The 17,933-nt window shown below is 41.2% G+C and overlaps 2 protein-coding genes across 2 annotated transcripts in view; one reads left to right on the plus strand and one right to left on the minus strand.

Annotated features, from left to right (window-relative positions):
* Positions 1-1,477, minus strand: part of ACTN3 (actinin alpha 3) — a 56,552-nt gene extending 55,075 nt beyond the window's left edge. The window contains exon 1 of the mRNA XM_060252007.1: positions 1,134-1,477. Within this exon, the coding sequence (XP_060107990.1) occupies positions 1,134-1,265 (132 nt within the window). The 5' untranslated portion in view covers positions 1,266-1,477. The remainder of the gene's footprint in view (positions 1-1,133) is intronic.
* A 2,909-nt stretch (positions 1,478-4,386) lies between these two features.
* Positions 4,387-17,276, plus strand: ZDHHC24 (zinc finger DHHC-type containing 24). The gene is made up of 4 exons (XM_060252021.1): positions 4,387-4,717; positions 7,092-7,369; positions 12,420-12,732; positions 15,779-17,276. Exons 1-3 carry the CDS (start codon positions 4,443-4,445, stop codon positions 12,728-12,730), a joined length of 864 nt encoding a protein of 287 aa, XP_060108004.1. The 5' UTR covers positions 4,387-4,442; the 3' UTR covers positions 12,731-12,732; positions 15,779-17,276.
* The last annotated feature ends 657 nt before the right edge of the window (positions 17,277-17,933 follow it).

Raw genomic sequence — 17,933 nt, forward strand, 5'->3', positions numbered from 1 at the left:
GGGGGAAACAGTTGAGGTTGTTTCTGAATGTTTTGTGATAAGGACATCCCCATATGTGATGCCATTTTAAAACTCAGCCACTGGGATATGTTCCCCAGTACCACATAGAGATATATTTAGGCCATTCCTTTCCCTCTCCCTTCAGTCTCCATCATTCCAGGCATAGCTCAGACACAGCTCTGGCCCTTGATGGATTCCACTCTTGTGACATATGCTCTCCCCTCCTCTTCTCTGTACCTCCTTCCCCCACCCCTGGCAAATATCCTGAGTGTGAGTCCCTCCTGACGTACTCCAACCCAAAATGTCACCGATGTTCCTTACGGGATGTAGATTTGGCTGATGGGAAGGGACAGCTGCGGAGGTGTCTGATATGTGGGGGTAGCAGCTGCCTCCTACAGGGTGTCCCTCGTCTTGATGGCTGTAAGCCTTACAGTGCATTCTGCCTGTAAGTAAAAAGTCTGTCTTCCAAATCCAGGAGGAAGGCACTTTGCAGAAATGAGTTGCTAGCATTAAACATATTTTTGGATAAAATGGACTTCAGAGAGAACAGAAGCATCCTCAGATCCTAGCAGCAAATTCCTTTGCAGGCCATCATCACAGAAGCCATTCTTGAAAATTCACAGAAATCCTTCTTCACTAGAATCCCAGGGACCAACCAGGTTATGCATCCAGTTCTGTGTAACAGTGGTTTGCAAAACATTTGTCCTGTTTTCCAAACTTTCACCCAGGGCTAATCCAGTTTTGCCAAGGAGAGGTGTTCCCGGAAACATTTCACTAATGCCCAAAAAATCTGTATAGTCACCTTAATCATTCAATTGGATTGCCTGTACATTTAGGCTGACCGTGTTCTAACCCATCAAGCTGGACTTCCTTGGGGGACTTACCTCACTTTTCTGGACTGGCAACAGAAAAACCTGTAAGTTGCTGCGGCTGTCTCTACACTAACTTATGCAATTTAACATTGCCAGTGATTCACCATGAATACCAAACTAAAGAACACAAAGTAAACTTGGAAAGGCTTATTTAAAGTTGGTGATGTGGGCCTCCAGGACTCTCCCAACTCTGAAAAGGACAGCAGAACTGGCAATCCTCTCCTGGATCTAATGAGTGTTCCCCACTCATTTGCCCCTTACCTTTCGCTGTTGCTTCTCCCAGGCAGGATCGAGCAGCAGGTCACGATCCCAGTCCTCCTCCTGGGCCATGTAGTCCTCAGTTGACATGTATGAGTGGTTATACTGGATGTGCGTTTCTACCTGCGTCGCCATGTCCCTTCTGTCTTGAACACCCCCTTTTCTATGCACTTATCTTGCTCCCCACTACCCACACAGTGCCCTGTGCTCGTCCTTACACTTAGCCCCCTTCTCTTCTGTTCACTCCCTTCAGCTCCTCTTGGAGGTCAAGATCCCCCAATCCTCCCAGGCTGTGCCTGCCTGCTTTGCAGCTGCACCTGTCAAAACCAGCCCACGTGACCAGTCCTCAATAAGTATTATCAGCCCTGGGAAGGCGGATCAGGTTCCATCTTAAAAAGGCCAAGGGGAGGGGACAGTACAAATGTCCCTACCAACCAGATGGGGGTGAAGACAGCTGCTGGCAAGTCAAGGATCCCCCTTTAAAGCAGACCCAGCAGGCTCTTAAAGGGGAAATCGCCCCTTTGAGATATGCAAATGCTGTGTCTGACACAATCCATGCTGAATACAGAGCAAAGGCTGCGTTGTGAACAATGGTCTTCCTGTAGTTTGGCAGTGGTTCATATCTGAGCCAAGTGCATTAGAAGTGCATGGGAAAAAACCCTATTAAACCTACCTGTAAAATACAAGAAAACAATTAGATGTCTTCAGCTGCAAGAATATATATATATATATATATATATATATATATATATATATATATATATATATATATATATATATGGCAGAGGAATCATGTTTGGAAGCTTAGGAAGACCAAAAATTCCTAGATCAGTAAAATTCCTGCAGCTTCAGGAATACTTAAGTTTTCAAAACACACACAGAATTATCACAGAATGAGCCCCCCCACCAAATTTACAATTATGGATTAGTTTTAGTTTTGAAATGTTGAACTACAGAACTCATCAAAATGTACAGTACTCATTTCATGTAAGACATTCCCCCCATTTTTGCTTACTGTTCAACTTCCTGTAATATTACCTACTCTGATCCCTCAGGATAGAACAGACTTAATTTCTAAACAAGCAACACTGGACTCAAGCTTCACTACTGTCAACCATCATTGAGTCCTGGGATCTATTCTTCCAATCCCAGAAGAATGTAGGGTTGCCTCATTTGATTACTTATTTGTATGTGCGAAGATACACTCCGCATATGTTCAGAAGCACTTATCTTTACAATTGCTTCACATGTCCCACAGTTAAATCAAAGTATTGAAAAAGGGCTCCATTTAACTTTCTTATACTCGTATTATTAGCACTAACAGTACATATACTGAAAATCTATTGATCACCCTTCTAAATGAAGAGGGATCTTCTCCATCATGTTGCTACTGGATGCACTAAACTTGCTGCAAAAAACCTGGAATTATGTCTAGTTCAATCCTGGAAAGTGATTGGATGTCCACTTCTCCCAGAAGGAAGACAGCTAGTGTTGTGCTGTGGTTAGCATGTCCAGTGTGGGAGACCTGGGTTCAAATCCCTGCTTTGCCATTTAAGTCTGCTGGGTTACCTGATCTCAGCCTAACTTACCTCACAGGATTGTTGTGTAGATAAGATGGAGAAGGATGTAAACAGCTTTGGATCCCCATTGGGGGAAAGGCAGGGTAGAAATGAAGTAAATAAGTCAATAAATTAATTTGCATGAATAACATTTGCCTGAACTGTCATTCTACTTCTAGCATTGGATTTAAACTCAAAACTAAGGGTAGAAGGAGGGAGGGTGTTTCTGGCTTGATGAGTGACAAGGATTCTCATTTAGCCTGTTCTATCCTGAATATAATGAACACAGATTTGGGCCAGTTTCCAAAGAGGTTAAGTCTTTTTTTTTTTTTTGCCAACATTTGTATAATCCATGCTGCTAATGAAAAATCTGCAGTTCTGCAGGCTGCTCCTGTTACTTCAAGGCTATTCTTAGAATCAGTGGGAAAGAGTTTGTTAGAGGAAAAAGAAGATAAGACTGTCTCACAGGTTCAGGTGTCTTCACTCAGAGATCCCAGGGTCCAGGAAGATGGGTGTGTGTGAAAAACTGAGTAATATTTGCTTTTTAGAATACTGATTTCTAGTCACCCCAGCCTGGAACTCTGGGAGAGGTAAGCTTAGAGAACATAGCAATAGAATCTGGCAGCTAAAAGGTCAAGTTAAGAAAGAATCCAGCAGATACCAGCTCATGGTTTAGCTCAGACTTGCCCATTCTACATCTCCCTCCACTCATGTTCTTAATTGTGAAATTTTCAAATTTATATTTTGTTTCAGAGGTTCATTGAGTTCAGTAAACTAGGTTTTCCATCTGTTCTCTCTCCCCACCCACATCTCTTCTTCTAGCTACGCTTGTTATGGTTTAACTGAAAGATGTGAAATCTTGGATTTTATTAATACTGTGAACCACTAATAGGGACTAAAGTTAAAAAAGCAAATCCAATTAATTTCCTATCTTCAACTAAACACAATCCTTTTTTTCTGCATGATGTAACAGTTGAGAATCTACTTTGTACACCAAGGAGGGCCTACCACACTTCTGAACTACCCCCCGCATCTGATGAACTGGGCTGCAAGCCCTTATCTATTCTTCCACAACAGAGCACTTAGCTGCTAAATGCCAGGTTTGGTCTGCACAGTTCAGGAATGGCAGAATTTTGCTCAGGTTTGAAATCTTTGTCTTTTTTCTTGGAGAAAATTTCATCCTCAATCAGAAGAGAACTCTGCACAAGCACTGGAGCCACCAAGCACTTGATAAAATAACTTTAAAAGTTCTCCATAGTCAGCCTGCTAATACAGCACCAAGAGACAAACACCCACATGTTAAATTTCGAGGGGCCTCTAACTTTAAATATAGTCAAAGGTTGTATTCCCCCCCTCACAGTTAGCCCCTTCAGACCATCATCCCAAACGATACTGCTCACCCAGGACGATGCTGCTAGGAAAAGGAATCCACCTTTATGCTTTTTTTACTGAGTAACCTATTCTTAATCTAAATAAAATAATCAGCCCTAACAAACTTACCCACCCATTCAGGCTATCTACCTGCCCTTTCTGAGGTAAAATATCCAAAACATTGGGAAAAGAAGCTAGAGAACCACGGATCTTAACAAGAGATTGGCAAGGAGTGCCATCAATCAAGCGTATAAAGGCGGAGCCGAGAGGCGCTGATTGGCGAAAATGGTATTATTGAAAACACAGAGCGCGCCGAGGACAAAAAAAATAACAGGAGGAGGAAGAGAGAACTAGAGCGCGCGCCACTTGCGCATGCGCTGCTATGGCTGGCAACGGTTGGGGCCGCAACGCGGTGCCCCTGTGCGCGGGGGCGGTGCTGGGGGGCGCGCTCATCTTAGAGGTATTCGTGGTGTTGGTGCAGCTACGGCACGAAGACGGTGACGGGCACGAGCACGAAAAGGGGCAGCCGTTCCCATTCTCGTCGCTGGTATCCCTACTCTTCCTGCTCGGGAACGCGCTTGAGAATGCACGCCGTTTCATCACCGCCTCACCCAGCACGCGTGGCGTCATGCTTGCGGGGGCGGGACAAGGATGGGAGTGAGTGACTGGCCTCCACCTGTAGGTGGGGTCGAGGCAAAACTTGATCGATGGCACTTATGGCCAAAGGGGGCGGGAGCGGAGGATGAGTAGGAGGGGCTTGGGAGAGAGGGGGCGTGGCTTATGGTGGGAACAAGGCAAGGGTCAAGCCTGGCCAAGGGGTTGCTGATAATATTGGGACCGCTAAGTTCGGTGTCTGATTTCGCGAGAACTCTGCATGTGCTTTGGGGTACTCTGTCCCCCTCCCCAGGACTTTTATTAGGAGAGTAATTTGTTTTGGAAAAACAGGTTTTTATTTTAGTCTGTTGTAGCTGGAGCAAACAGGAGTCAAGCTATGGCATTTGTTTTTTTAAAAAGCCAACAAATTCATTTTGGCTAGCACCTCAAGCCAGAGTTGGCAACCCTAACATAGCAGGCGTTTCTGTACACCAGAGCTCGTTTGATCAAATAAATAGCAGATATATGCATGGGGGGATGGAGTGGGAATTGGACATAGTGGGACCCCAAAGCTACAGAATTCAAGACATCTAGCCTGCAGTAACAGCAAGTTAATACATATAGATAACGTAGCATATATAGTGGTATAGACTAGTGGCAGTCCTGTTTCCTTTATTAAAGCACTCTCCTGAACCATTCTGTTACAGTAAAGCCCTATTTCCTTTATAAAAATTCTCTCCTGAACAATTCTGTTTTACATAGCTTGCAGTGTGGGACTTTTCCTGATCTCCTTAGGCAGGCCATTCCACAAAGTAGGACCTACAACAGACAATGGATTTGTATGGACAGTTGTTGATCTTGTCCATTTGGTGGGTGGCAGCTGCAGAATGCCCTGTTCAAATGCACAAAGCTAATGTGGTGTAGGAGGAGAGGGCAGATATGAGTGACAGTGTTCCCTCTAAGTTGAGTTAGCATGAGCTAGCTCACAGATTTTTAGCCTCTAGCTCACACCTTTTTGTCTTAGCTCAGGAAAAATGGCCCCAGAGCAGAATAATTTATGCAGTAACTCACAACTTTAATGCCAGTAGCTCATAAAGTAGAATTTTTGCTCACAAGATTCTGCAGCTTAGAGTGAACATTGATGAGTAGCCAAGGCCATGGAGGTCTTTGTATGTTATAGATGGTATTTTGAATTCAATAACTGATTGGGGACCAATGTAGTGACTTCAGATAGGCATAATATGCATGCACTGCCTAACAGCTGGTAATACCTGAGCTTTGAAATTTTGTACCAGGTGGAATCGCTGAGTTGACTTCAAGGGTAGACCCGTCTGGAGTACATTACAATAGTCTAGTCTTGATGTTGTTGTGGCATGGATCCAGGTAGGCCAAATCATGGTTGGGGTCCATTTTCCAGTGTAAACCAAACTGGCTATGTTAACTTGCTTCTCCAGCAGTAATGCTGGGTCCAGTACCAATCAAGCAACACAGGACATACTAATAACATCAGAACTTGAGGAGGTTCCTTCACAAGGAACATCACTTGCCACACCCTTTTTCTGTGTACATAGCAAAAATTGGCTCAAAAGAATAAAGGGCAGCAAAAATTGGCTCAAAAATGGCAGTAATCCACTACCTTGGAGAGTAACTTCAGTCTCTCAGGACTCTTTGCTGCTAACCTGAGTTTAGCAATCTTCAGTGGAAAAAAGGGAGACTCTGTTTAGTATGAAATTGCCCAAATAGAATTATTAGCTTGATTGTATTTGTTTGAAGGGAACCAAAATTCTCTCCATATCAGGTATTAACTGGTGAAGGTAAAAAGTTTGTGCTATTAATTGTTGTTGGAATTGGGGTGCTCTTATGTATATCAGCTTGGCACAGACTTCTTGTGTTTAATGTTGTTTTGGCCCTCAGTGGTAATATTTCCCACCACAATGTACTGATGTGTATCTGCCAGCTGAGAATATGGCTCCATCCATTTGACAAAGCAGTTTTAGTCCATGAAAACCTGTGCCCAGATAAATCTGTTGACCTTTGAGTTGCTGTGAGGCCCCTTTATGATTAAACAGAAATCTTGCAGCACCATACAGAGTAACATCGGCAGCATAGGTGGGATGGGAGAAACAGTTTTGCAAGATGAGATTGAAAAATAAATACATAATGAAAGCAAAGGTACTAATAGATAAATTAGTCATTCAGAGTAAATGAGATGCAATTGGAGGACAGGAAATGCATTCTGCACAAGCCCAGATCCTTTCACTTGAGTTCTTTAAAATATTTTTTATTAATAGAGAAGAGCTAGAACTCTTGAAAATAGAAGGGTAGCATCCTTGTAGTGAGCAAGGGGAGATGCCAGCTTTGAAGGGAGAGTAATGGGAGTACGGAGGTACCATCACTGCCATTCTGTAGCCAGTCATGCCCTTTCTTCTTCTTCCAGTTACTGCTACTCCTGCCAGACCCACGTGCCTCCCCGCTGTGCTCACTGCTTCTCCTGCAATGTTTGTGTCCTGCGGCGTGACCACCATTGCACGCTACTGGGCCAGTGCTTGGGCTACCAGAACTACCGCTACTTCCTTTGCCTGCTGCTGCACGGCGCTGCTGCCCTGCTGTTTGGTTGCCTGCTCAACGCCAAGGTAGTCATGTTGCTACAACAGGAGGGGACTCCTGTCCATACAGTCCTTCTGCTTGTTGTGCCATGGCTCATGCTGCTGATAGGTAAGAAGTGTTGTTCCTGGTGTCACAGTGAACCACCTGCCTCATTTATGTCCAGGCCTGGCTCACTCCTTACCAGAGAAATGGGATTGGATTATAAAAGTTATGACATGGAGTGAAATGGACAAATTAACAAGAATATTAAGAGACTATGATTTAGAAGTTTTTAAGACAGAATGGAAAAAGTTTAGAGGATATGTAAAAAAAGAGTGGAAAATAAAAGGACATTGGACAATCTTTGATAATGATTAAATTTTAAAAAGAAGAAGAATATAAATTTTTGTTTTAATAGTTAAGGGTACCTTTAAATATTTGCATTTTAAGTAAATAACACCGGCGGGGGTCAAGTAACGGGGGGAGGGATGGGTAGAAAGTAATATATGGGGTACATAAAAGAAGCGCTTTTTTAAAAAGATGTAAGATATAGATTTATTACCATATGTTACCAATAAAATTGTTTTAAACTAAGTCCTTGGCCAAACTGTTTCTCTTTAACTAGCCATGTCATCAAAGCATTCCTTCTTATAAAGCTGTTTTTATGTTTAATTCTTGCCTGAGGGCTGTTTCACATATATTTATTTATTGTTTTAAACAATTTTATTGATAACATATGGTAACAATTTCCGTTAATAACTTTTTTTCATCTATCCCATATGCTTCTTTCTAATCACCCCTCCCCCGTTACTTGACCCCCGCCAGTGTTATTTACTCAAAATACCAACATTAAAAGGTACCCTTAATTACTAAGAACTAAAATTAATATTCTTCTTTCTTCTAAAGTTTAATCATTATCAAAAATTGTCCAAAGTCCTTTTACTTTCCACTCGTCTTCTACATAACTTCTAAATGTTTTCCACACCCTTTTAAAATCTTCTAAATCACAGTCTCTTAAAGTTCTTGTTAATTTGTCCATCTCACTCCATGTCATAACTTTTACAATCCAATCCCATTTTTCTGGTATTTTTTCTTTCTTCCATAACTGCGCATATAGTGTCCTAGCAGCTGAAAGCAAGTACCAAATTATAGTTCTGTCTTCTTTTGGAAATTTTTCCATTTGTAATCCCAACAGAAAAGTCTCTGCAACTTTCTTGAATTCATATCCCAAGATCCTAGAAATTTCTTGTTGGATCATCTGCCAATACTTTTTCGCTCTTTCACAAGTCCACCACATATGGTAGAAAGAACCTTCATGTTTTTTGCATTTCCAACATCTGTCTGGCATCTTGTCATCTTTGCCAATTTTTTAGGAGTCATATACCATCTATACATCATTTAGAACAGTTTTTTTTAATACTCTGACATGTTGAAAGTTTCATAGAGTTCTTCCATAAATATTCCCATGTATCCATCTGTATTTCTTTATTTACATTTATTGCCCATTTAATCATTTGAGATTTCACTACTTCATCTTCTGTAGACCATTTTAAAAGTAACTTATAAGTTTTTGAAATTAATTTTTCATTATCTCCAAGCAGAACTTTTTCCATTTCTGTTTGCTCTCATCTTATTCCTTCAGTTTTAATATCATTTTCCACCAAACTCTTTATTTGTTTCATTTGAAACCAATCGTATTTGTTATTCAACTCCACAGCAGTTTTCAATTCTATTTTGCCACTTTGTATTTTAACTGCTGTGGAGTTGAATAACAAATACGATTGGTTTCAAATATTCTTCATTGTTATTTCCACACCCAAATATTTTACTTTAGAGGTAACTTCACATCCTGTTAGTCTCTGCAACTCCTTTTGTTTATTTACTTGCATATTTTTACATAAAATTTTTGATTTTTCTTTATTAACATAAAATCCCGCCAGTTCTCCATATTCTTGTATTTTAGCTAACAACAAAGGTGTTACTTGTGTAGGATTTTCATTTATAAACATTATATCATCTGCAAATGCTCTATATTTGTAAATAAATCCTTTAACTCTCAACCCATCTATTTCTTTATCATCTTGTATTTGCATCAATGAAATTTGACCTGTTCAAAAATAACTATGAAAAGCTATAGCGTAAAATGGATGAAGATATAATAAAATGGAATAAGCTTAACTTGTCATTGCTTGGAAGAATAGCTGCAATTTAGATGAATATTTTGCCGAGAATAATGTATTTGTTTCAAACTATTCTGATTGTGAAACACAGTAAACAATTTAACAAATGGCAAAGGAAGATTTCGGAATTTGTATGGGCTGGGAAAAAACCAAGGATTAAAATGAAAGTTTTAATAGATGCTAAAGAAAGAGGAGGATTCCAATTACCAGATTTAAGATTATATCATGAAGCAGTTTGTTTAGTGTGGATAAAAGATTGGGTGACGCTGTTGAATAAAAAACTTTTAGTGTTGGAAGGTCATGGAAATAAATTCGGCTGGCACGCTTATATGTATTATGGGAAGAAAAAGATGGATAGTTTTTTTCTCTCACCATTATATAAGAAATAATTTGTTGAATACCTGGATGAAATATAAGAAATATAGTGATGAAAGAAAACCATTATGGATAGTGCCAGCAGAAGTGATAAAAATAACAGCTGAGACAGGTGAGGAAAAACGGCTGCCCCACCAAACAATGGGCACATCCACAAACCAATTGCCCTTTCACCACACCCCCTCCAGCCTAGAAATAGCAGCTCTCCAGCAGCCCTGGTCTCACTCAATGCACAGCAGCCAAGAAGGTCAGAGTGCCTGCTCCGGCTGCAACGCCACTGAGGATGTTTTCCGCAGCTGAGAACGAAACGTCTGGAAGAAAAACTTTCTCCAGTAGAACACGGCACTTGAGCCCGAAAGATTCTACAAACCCTAATGATGTTACCAGCCGTGAAAACCTGAAATCTTTGATTATCAAATATTGTTTAAGTCGTTCTGCCAAAATTCTTGTATATATCTTATAGTCATTATTTAGTAATGAAATTGGTCTATAGTTCTTTACATTCGTGACATCTCTATCTTCCTTAGGAATCAAAGAAATTACAGCTTCCTTCCATGTATTTGGTATTTTCCCTTTTATTCTTATCATATTCATCAATTTTTGACGTTTCGGTACTAATTCTTCTTTAAAAAATTTAATTTTTTTTGCTGTATATCCATCTGGCCCAGGTGCTTCTCCAATTTTCATTGTGTTAATCACTGCTTCAATTTCTATTTTTTCAATTGGATCATTCAAGATTTTTTTCATATATTCAGTTAAGGGTGCTATTTTAATCTTTTGCAAATACGCTTCCATCCTTTCCTTCTTTACTTTAACACATTTAAATAATTTAGCCTAGTACCTGAAAAATTCTCTCTTTATTCCTTCTTGATCTACCATCTCTCCTCCATAACATATATTTATTTATTAAAACATTTATATCCCACCTTTCCTCTCGGTTTAAGGTGGCTTACAATAATAGTTCAGACACCCCCAGCTAAAACCAAATAGTCTGAAATCCCACCCCACATCCCCTTAAAAGATGCCTTTCAAATCAGCTCAAAGGCCCTGGCAAACAGGCTGGGCTTGCAGCACCTCTAGAATCTCTCTGGGGGAAGGGGGGCTTTCTTACCTTCTGGGAGCACATTCCACAGAACCAGAGCCAAGATGGAAAAGGCCTGGGCTCTGGTCGATGCCAGATGGACCACCCTAAGTGGTGTGATGGCCAACAGGCAAATGCCTGACAACCATAGTTGGTGCATAGGGACATCTGGAAGGAGACAGTTCTTCAAATATTGGTTCAAGCTGCATAATGCTCTTTTTAATGGTTTGTATCAGTGCTGATAACATTATGGTGATAGTACTCATGATTTTATTGTATTTGATTTTCCTTTGTGTGGCTCCTCAAGCAGGTCTGTGGAGAGCTGGCCTATAAACTTTCTAAACAAATAAATTAAAGATAAGGAGTGCCACACCCTTCATCACTTTCTGCTCAAGAGGTTGTCTTCTCCAGTGTCAAAACTGAAAGTATCTGCTTTCCTCGCCTGTCTCTCCCTCCATTTTACTCCTCTTCCTTCTCTACCATATCTGATACATAATGTCAGTCTTTTCCTTTCCCTCCCTGTCTCACTTGTCAAGTTGGCTGTCTTGTTGCCTTTGTTCAGGCCTTCAGTGCCTCGTTAATCCTACCCCTTCCCAACTGCTGGCTGCTACCTCTCTTGTCAACCTGTTCCTATCTCCTCCTCTGGTTCTTTCCCTATTGTATTCATGAGAACCAGCATTACACAGTGGTTAGAGTGTCCGAATTTAGCTGACCCTGCTTCAGATTCCCACTCTGCCATGAAACCTTGCTTGGTCGGTCATTCTCTCTCAGCCTGACCTACCTCACAGGATTGCTGTTGTGAGGATAAAATGGATGAGGGGAGAAAGTAACTCACTTTCAGTCCCATTTGGAGAGAAAAGTGGACTATAAATATTTTAAATGAACTCGAACACATTACAGTTTCACCCATTCATTAAAAAGCCCTCCCTTGACCCATGGTTTCCCTTCTATCTTTTATCCCCATACTGGGCTGCTTTCTCCTACTACCTTGACTTTCTTGACACTTCATAATCAGGTTCCTGCTTTCCACCCTCCACATAAATGACTCTGTACTAGCTCTTTTTCTTCATAACTGTCTAATCTCTCATTTAGTGCTTTCATAGGGGGAAGTCATTTCTCTGCAGCCCTTTCTCCCAAAAGGATTTGATCTCCAGGGTCATTCCATTCAATTGAAAGCCTAAGGTAAAATTTCAGTGCCAGTTAGCAGAATGGGAACTAGGGCTTCAGGCGGGGTTACTGCTGATGTGGCAAGTTTTCAACAGGGCTGTGTCTTCCACTGCTTGATACATGACCTGGATGTAAATGTTTTCATATGCAGTTTTATGGTGCAAGAATCTGCTTAATTTGAAGATTCTGTAAGGCAACATGTTTTCTTGCAGCTATAGAGAATCAGCTTCTCTGGAATCCTCAACAATGGCCAGATTCCCAACACCCCATATATATGTTGTCTCTCTCCTCCACCTCCCCAGCTCCCTCTCTCTTTTTTAATGTTCTGTGGTTGAAATAACCAATGAACCCCTTGAGCTTGGAATTTCTCTCATAGGGCAAGTCAGTGTCACAACCTTCATTTATGCCTTTGTGACGGATGTCTGCATGGTGGGCTTCCTCTTCTGCACTGGCTTCCTGCTCTTTCATGTCCTGCTGACACTGCGTGGACAGACGACCAAAGAATGGTTTGAAGGAGATCACCAGTACGACTTGGGATGGCGGAGCAATCTTCAGGATGTCCTGGGAGAGCGGTGGTACCTTGTGTGGCTCTCACCCTTCATTGCCTCTCCTTTGCCAGGGGACGGAATCACCTTCCAAACCAAGAAACCGAAATCTGAGCCCCTCACCAAGTCCCGCAACTGCTGAAGGTGGGTTCCATGTGCAGGCCGAGACCATTTAAAGGAGGATTCTGGTATAGTTTTGGCACAAACAGAAGCAAGCTGTTGTTGTTGTTGTTATCAGTGTGTAGTATAGCCAGGAGATCCTAAGATTGTCTGGCAGCCTGAACTTCTAGTTCTTTTATCATTATACACCACTCGGTGGCAAGCTAGACTCATTTATTGGGCTAAGAGCTCTGAAAGAGCTGACTCAGACCCAAAGTCAGCCAGCTGGCTTCATGTGGAGGTGTGCAGAATCAAACCTGGTTCTCCAGATTAGTTGCTCTTAACTACTACACCATGCTGATTTTTGGAGCAGGCAACTACATGATGATGTATGCACCTCAAACTCTCACCAAAATGATTACGGTGTGTCTTACAATGATGAAATGGTGTGGTGTGTCTTACAATGATTAAATAATATATATATAGTAAAAAAAGGAAAAAACTAGTAGTAGTGTAAAATGAACAGAGCATCAGAAAATTATACTATAGAACTGAAGCAATACCAATAGCAATGCATACCAATGTAGTGGCAAAGCAAAAAAAAACCCTACCAATGGAAGCAAGAACAAGCTGACCAAGCCCTATGAGGAGAGGTTGAGGGACTTGGGTATGTTTAGTCTGGAGAAGAGGAAATGGAGCGGGTTACATGATTGCTCTCTTAAAGTATTTGAAGGGCTGTCACTTAGAGGAGGGAAGGGAGCTGTTCCTGTTGGCAGCAGAGGAGAGGACTTGTAATAATGGGTTTAAATTAAGAGTGGGAAGGTATCAACTATATATTAGGAAAAACTTTTTTACAGTAAGAGTTGCTGAACAGTGGAATCAGCTACTGAGGGAGGTGGTGAGCTCCTCCTCACTGGCAATCTTTAAGCAACGGCCGGACAAACACTTGTCAGGGATGCTGTAGGCTGATCCTGCATTGAGCTGGGGGTTGGCCTGTATGGCTCCTTCCAATTCTGTGATTCTATGAACACACAGGACAAGAGCCAGCCATTAGCAAATCGAACATATGCATGGAGCTGCCTTAAACTGAATTAGACCATTGATTTATGAAGAAGTTAATATTGTCTTCTCAGACTGGCAGCAGCTCACCAGGGTGTCGGTGAGAGGTCATACCACCTGATCCTGTTCCAGAGTTGAGATATAAAAAATGTCACTGGCCACCTTGCCTCTGAAAATGAGGGCACAAAGATCATTGAAAACATGATCATTGAAGATCCGTGAGGCAGATCTCAATCTGAATATAGTGACTTCTTCAAGAGGGAGTTAGAGTGGCTGTGCTTTCAGTGCCCTCTACTTGTCCTCCTAAAGTTGTGTTAAAGAATCTTTATTTTAAGAACTCCTTCATTTTCTAATTCCCTGTATTTCTGGAGTAAAAGCTGTGGGACAGGAAATCCTTAGTTCAAGCCTCAGATGAGCAACAAACTCATCTGACCTACCTTACAAGATTTTTTTGATCATTTGCACTCTTTCTAAAATAGGCAGATTATCAAACAATTAGGCAAATTAGGAATTACTGAGACAATGCATGTAAAGCACTTTCAGTTTTCAGAGGAAGTGCTTCTTACTAGGAGCATGTGCACCTCCTGTACTGTTTGTCCATCTTGAAACAGGACATGATGTTAGTCTTTGTAACTGTGAGTTTACTATCTGCACATCTGGCAGCCAGTTTAAGGAAGCAGTGGTATGGCAATAGCTGTTCAAGTTATTTCCTCCTTTCATTTCAGCATACATCATATAAACAAGTAAGGTTGAAATTGACTTTTGGTTTCTTTTTGGAGAAGAGAGCGTAGACTCTTTTAAGTAGTCTGTGGAAATTCATTCATTGTAAATAAGCAGGTTGACTTCGAAAATTAGGGACATAAACCGAAAAAGAAGGGGACTTAACCCAAAACAAACTGAATTAAGTACCTAAAGGTAAGAAAACAAACATACAGGCCAAATAATATTTTAAGTCAATTTAAAAATTAATGAATATTAACAAATATATGAAAATACATGAATTTATTTCAAACAAATTATTAAAAATAACTATTAATTTTTAAAATAGCCTCAGTTATCACTGATTAATCTGTACTGGCATCCAAAAGTGACAATGATTGACCCTGACCAGAGATGTTTCAGCCCAACTGGCCTTCTCAATAGTCAAACTAACAACATTCTAACAGGGCTGTTGACATAATGCAGGGGTGGCCAAACTTGCTTAACATAAGAGCCACACAGAATAAACAGCAGATGTTTGAGAGCCAAAAAACATGAATGTCAGATGTTTAAGAGCAGAAAGGAAGGAAAGCATATAGGTGGAGAGGAGGGAGGGAGAGGTGGAAAGAAAGCATTTTTTTTTCTTTAAATGCATTCTCCAAGCTGCTGGTTGGCTTGGTGAAATGGTTTCAAGAGACAAATGCCTTCTGCAAGCTGGCCAACAGGGCAGTGGTGGTGGGAGCTTCAAGAGCCACAGAATATGTGTGAAAGAACCACATGTGGCTCCCAAGCCACAGTTTGGCCACCCCTGACATAATATAACATGCAAGACTTTTTTTGCAGCAGGAACTCCTTTGCATATTAGCCTACACACCCCTGATGTAGCCAATCCTCCAAGAGCATACAGGGCCTAATATGCAAAGGAGTTCCTGCTACAAAAAAGCCCTAACACGCATACTAAGATGAAGTTATTCCTAGATAAAAAAGCGGAGGGGGGGGGACAGAAGAAAAAATTATTTTGTAAATATAAAAAATTATAAATTAAAAAGTAATTTGCTTGGAAAAGTATATGTTGTCACTTGTCGGTATATGTTTATGTTTTCTTAACCTTTAGGTACTTAATTGCAAAATATGGAAACCCGCAGCCAGCAAAAACAGTTGTGTGACCACCAGGTGAACTGAAAATACTACTACTTTGTCAAGCCTCTTTGTACATTGCCAATGCAACAGATACTTTCTCCCAGGCCTCAAGGTGGAAGCCAAACACTATAGTTAGAAAATCCAGTTTGTTCATGAAGGTGCTTGACTTGACACATCCACTGTTTTCTTCCAGGTTACCTTCTTGCTGCTTACCAGGAAAGTTTTGTCTTGGTGCAGAAAATGGATGGCTGCCCCCACTGCCTGCCTTTGAACAAAACTTTAGATGACTACTATGGAACTCTCAGTATACTGCTCCTCCTTCATCAGATCACCATCTGTTTTGGTCATTTTTCTCACCACAGAGATGCTTCTTTGGTGTTTGAATTGGTTAGCTTCATTGATTGGGATGGAAGAAAATATGGGTCACTTCTGGACCAATTTCTTCTGGACTTTTCTCAGCCCAACATTGTGGGGGGGGGGGGCAAATTTCTTTGCCTTCTTAGTGCTTTTCAATTAGCTCTTTAGCCCTTACTGTCATCTCCTTATTCTCTCAGGCAGTAAGGAGCATTTAGTAGTTGGAAATAACATGAATGAACTATATAAACTTGGTGAGGAACTGCCAGATCTGTGCTGCAGATTGTGGAGATTTCATCTTATCGTCTCCTTTCCTTCCCCTCTGCAACAGTTGTGGGGTTGGGTCCCCAGAGAATATACAAAACACATCTGTAGAAAGGAACAGAACTTGGATTAGTACATTGTGAGGTTCTGCAAGTGCAGTATATTGGAGTTCTGGTGGGGTTTTTTTTACCTACCTCCTTTAGGATTCTACCAGTTGCCTCACAATAGTTTGGCTGCAGCAGCTCATTGCATTGATGGCCAGGAGTCTTTCCATAATCACTGCTTGTTTACTGCTCACATTGCCCACTGACTCCTTAAAATGCTTCCCATCAAATCTGGTCGCTACTGATATTGTAAATCCTTGGAAGTAAGCGTCTACTTCTTCTGGACTACTACAAACCCAACAGGATTGGGATGAAGAGAGGACTCACCCTCACTGTGTTAAGTCTAATTATGATGTTGCCTTATATAGAAAGTCAAACCATTGGTCCCTCTAGCCCATGTGATAGCTCATGAGATCCTGGGGATTGAATCAAAGATATTCTCAGAGGGCAGATATTCAGCTAATGACCCCTCCCCTGTAAGATGGGAAATATTTATCTAAAACTGTACACTGAGCAGGGCACTACAGGCATGCAGCTGTAGAGAGGAACAATGGCGTTCTGCGAATTTCAGCAGACTCTCAGAATAGCAACAAATCCAGAAAACTGCTTTCCCCAGAAAATCCCTTAGCAACTCTCCAAGGGAGGCCTGGGCATTGTCAGCCCACACACATAGTGAGTAGTTGTAACTCCTTTATACTTTCAACAGTAGGCCAGCATGCAGTACTAATAAATCAAAAAGAGCTGGGGAGAGGCTTGGCAACACCACCAGGCCCGGGTGATATCCACCCGTTTCACGGCACCGAGGAGTCAACTTGGCCAAACTCAGTGCAAACCTCTTCTTATCCATGGCTTTGGGCAAGCTACTGTCTTAGCTGTTTCAGGTTTTTAGCATAAATCTTGACCTGCCTTGTAAGGTTGTTGTAAGGATATAAAACCACTGTGCACATTAAATTACTATTTAAACTACAATTTTGTTGGATCTTTTTTCTATAAGAACATACAAGTAGCCTTGCTTAATCAGAATAGGTTCCTACTCCAGCACTGCATTTCCGAATACTTCTATGTATTCTATATTTCTGGGGTGGAAAGTCCCACTGCAGTTGTGCTTCATTTGCAGCTGCAACGGAGAAGCCATACAATCCCATCCCCATTTGGAAACCATCCTAGAGAGCAAATTTCTTCAGAAAACTATAACATACAATTTCTATTTCATAGGGGATGGCAGCTGTGCTAGATGACACAGAAAAGAAAGTGCCAATTCTCAGGTTAGAAAAAGGCTTTTGACAGGAGAAGGGGATTTATCCTGTACACAAAATTCCACATGGATTAACTTTTGAAAGACAGCCAATAATGGAGTCTGTGATAACAAGGATTAGTAAACCATATAATAGGTTTCTACAGAATTCCAAATTAACGTCAGTGGCAGCACCTGAAATATGGAATGTATTCCCAGAGGCCATAAGGGCCCTGCGGGACCTCTCTCAATTCTACAGGGCCTGCAAAACCGAGTTATTCCGGCAGGCTTTTGGCCCTTAAACCGGGAGAGGACTGCCACCTACACTACTGAGATATTGGAACTACTAAGGGTTTAACTGTTAGTAAAGAACAATCCCATCTAGTTAAGTT

This window comes from Heteronotia binoei, chromosome 1 (genome assembly GCF_032191835.1).
Source record: "Heteronotia binoei isolate CCM8104 ecotype False Entrance Well chromosome 1, APGP_CSIRO_Hbin_v1, whole genome shotgun sequence".
In the NCBI taxonomy this organism is placed as follows: domain Eukaryota; kingdom Metazoa; phylum Chordata; class Lepidosauria; order Squamata; family Gekkonidae; genus Heteronotia; species Heteronotia binoei.

Bases quoted from the DNA above. Each gene is read 5' to 3' on its own strand.
- ZDHHC24 (XM_060252021.1), top strand. From the start codon at position 4,443: ATGGCTGGCAACGGTTGGGGCCGCAACGCGGTGCCCCTGTGCGCGGGG. The intron at 4,718-7,091 runs GTGAGTGACTGG...TTCTTCTTCCAG, and splicing joins GGGGCGGGACAAGGATGGGA to TTACTGCTACTCCTGCCAGA. The intron at 7,370-12,419 runs GTAAGAAGTGTT...TTTCTCTCATAG, and splicing joins ATGGCTCATGCTGCTGATAG to GGCAAGTCAGTGTCACAACC.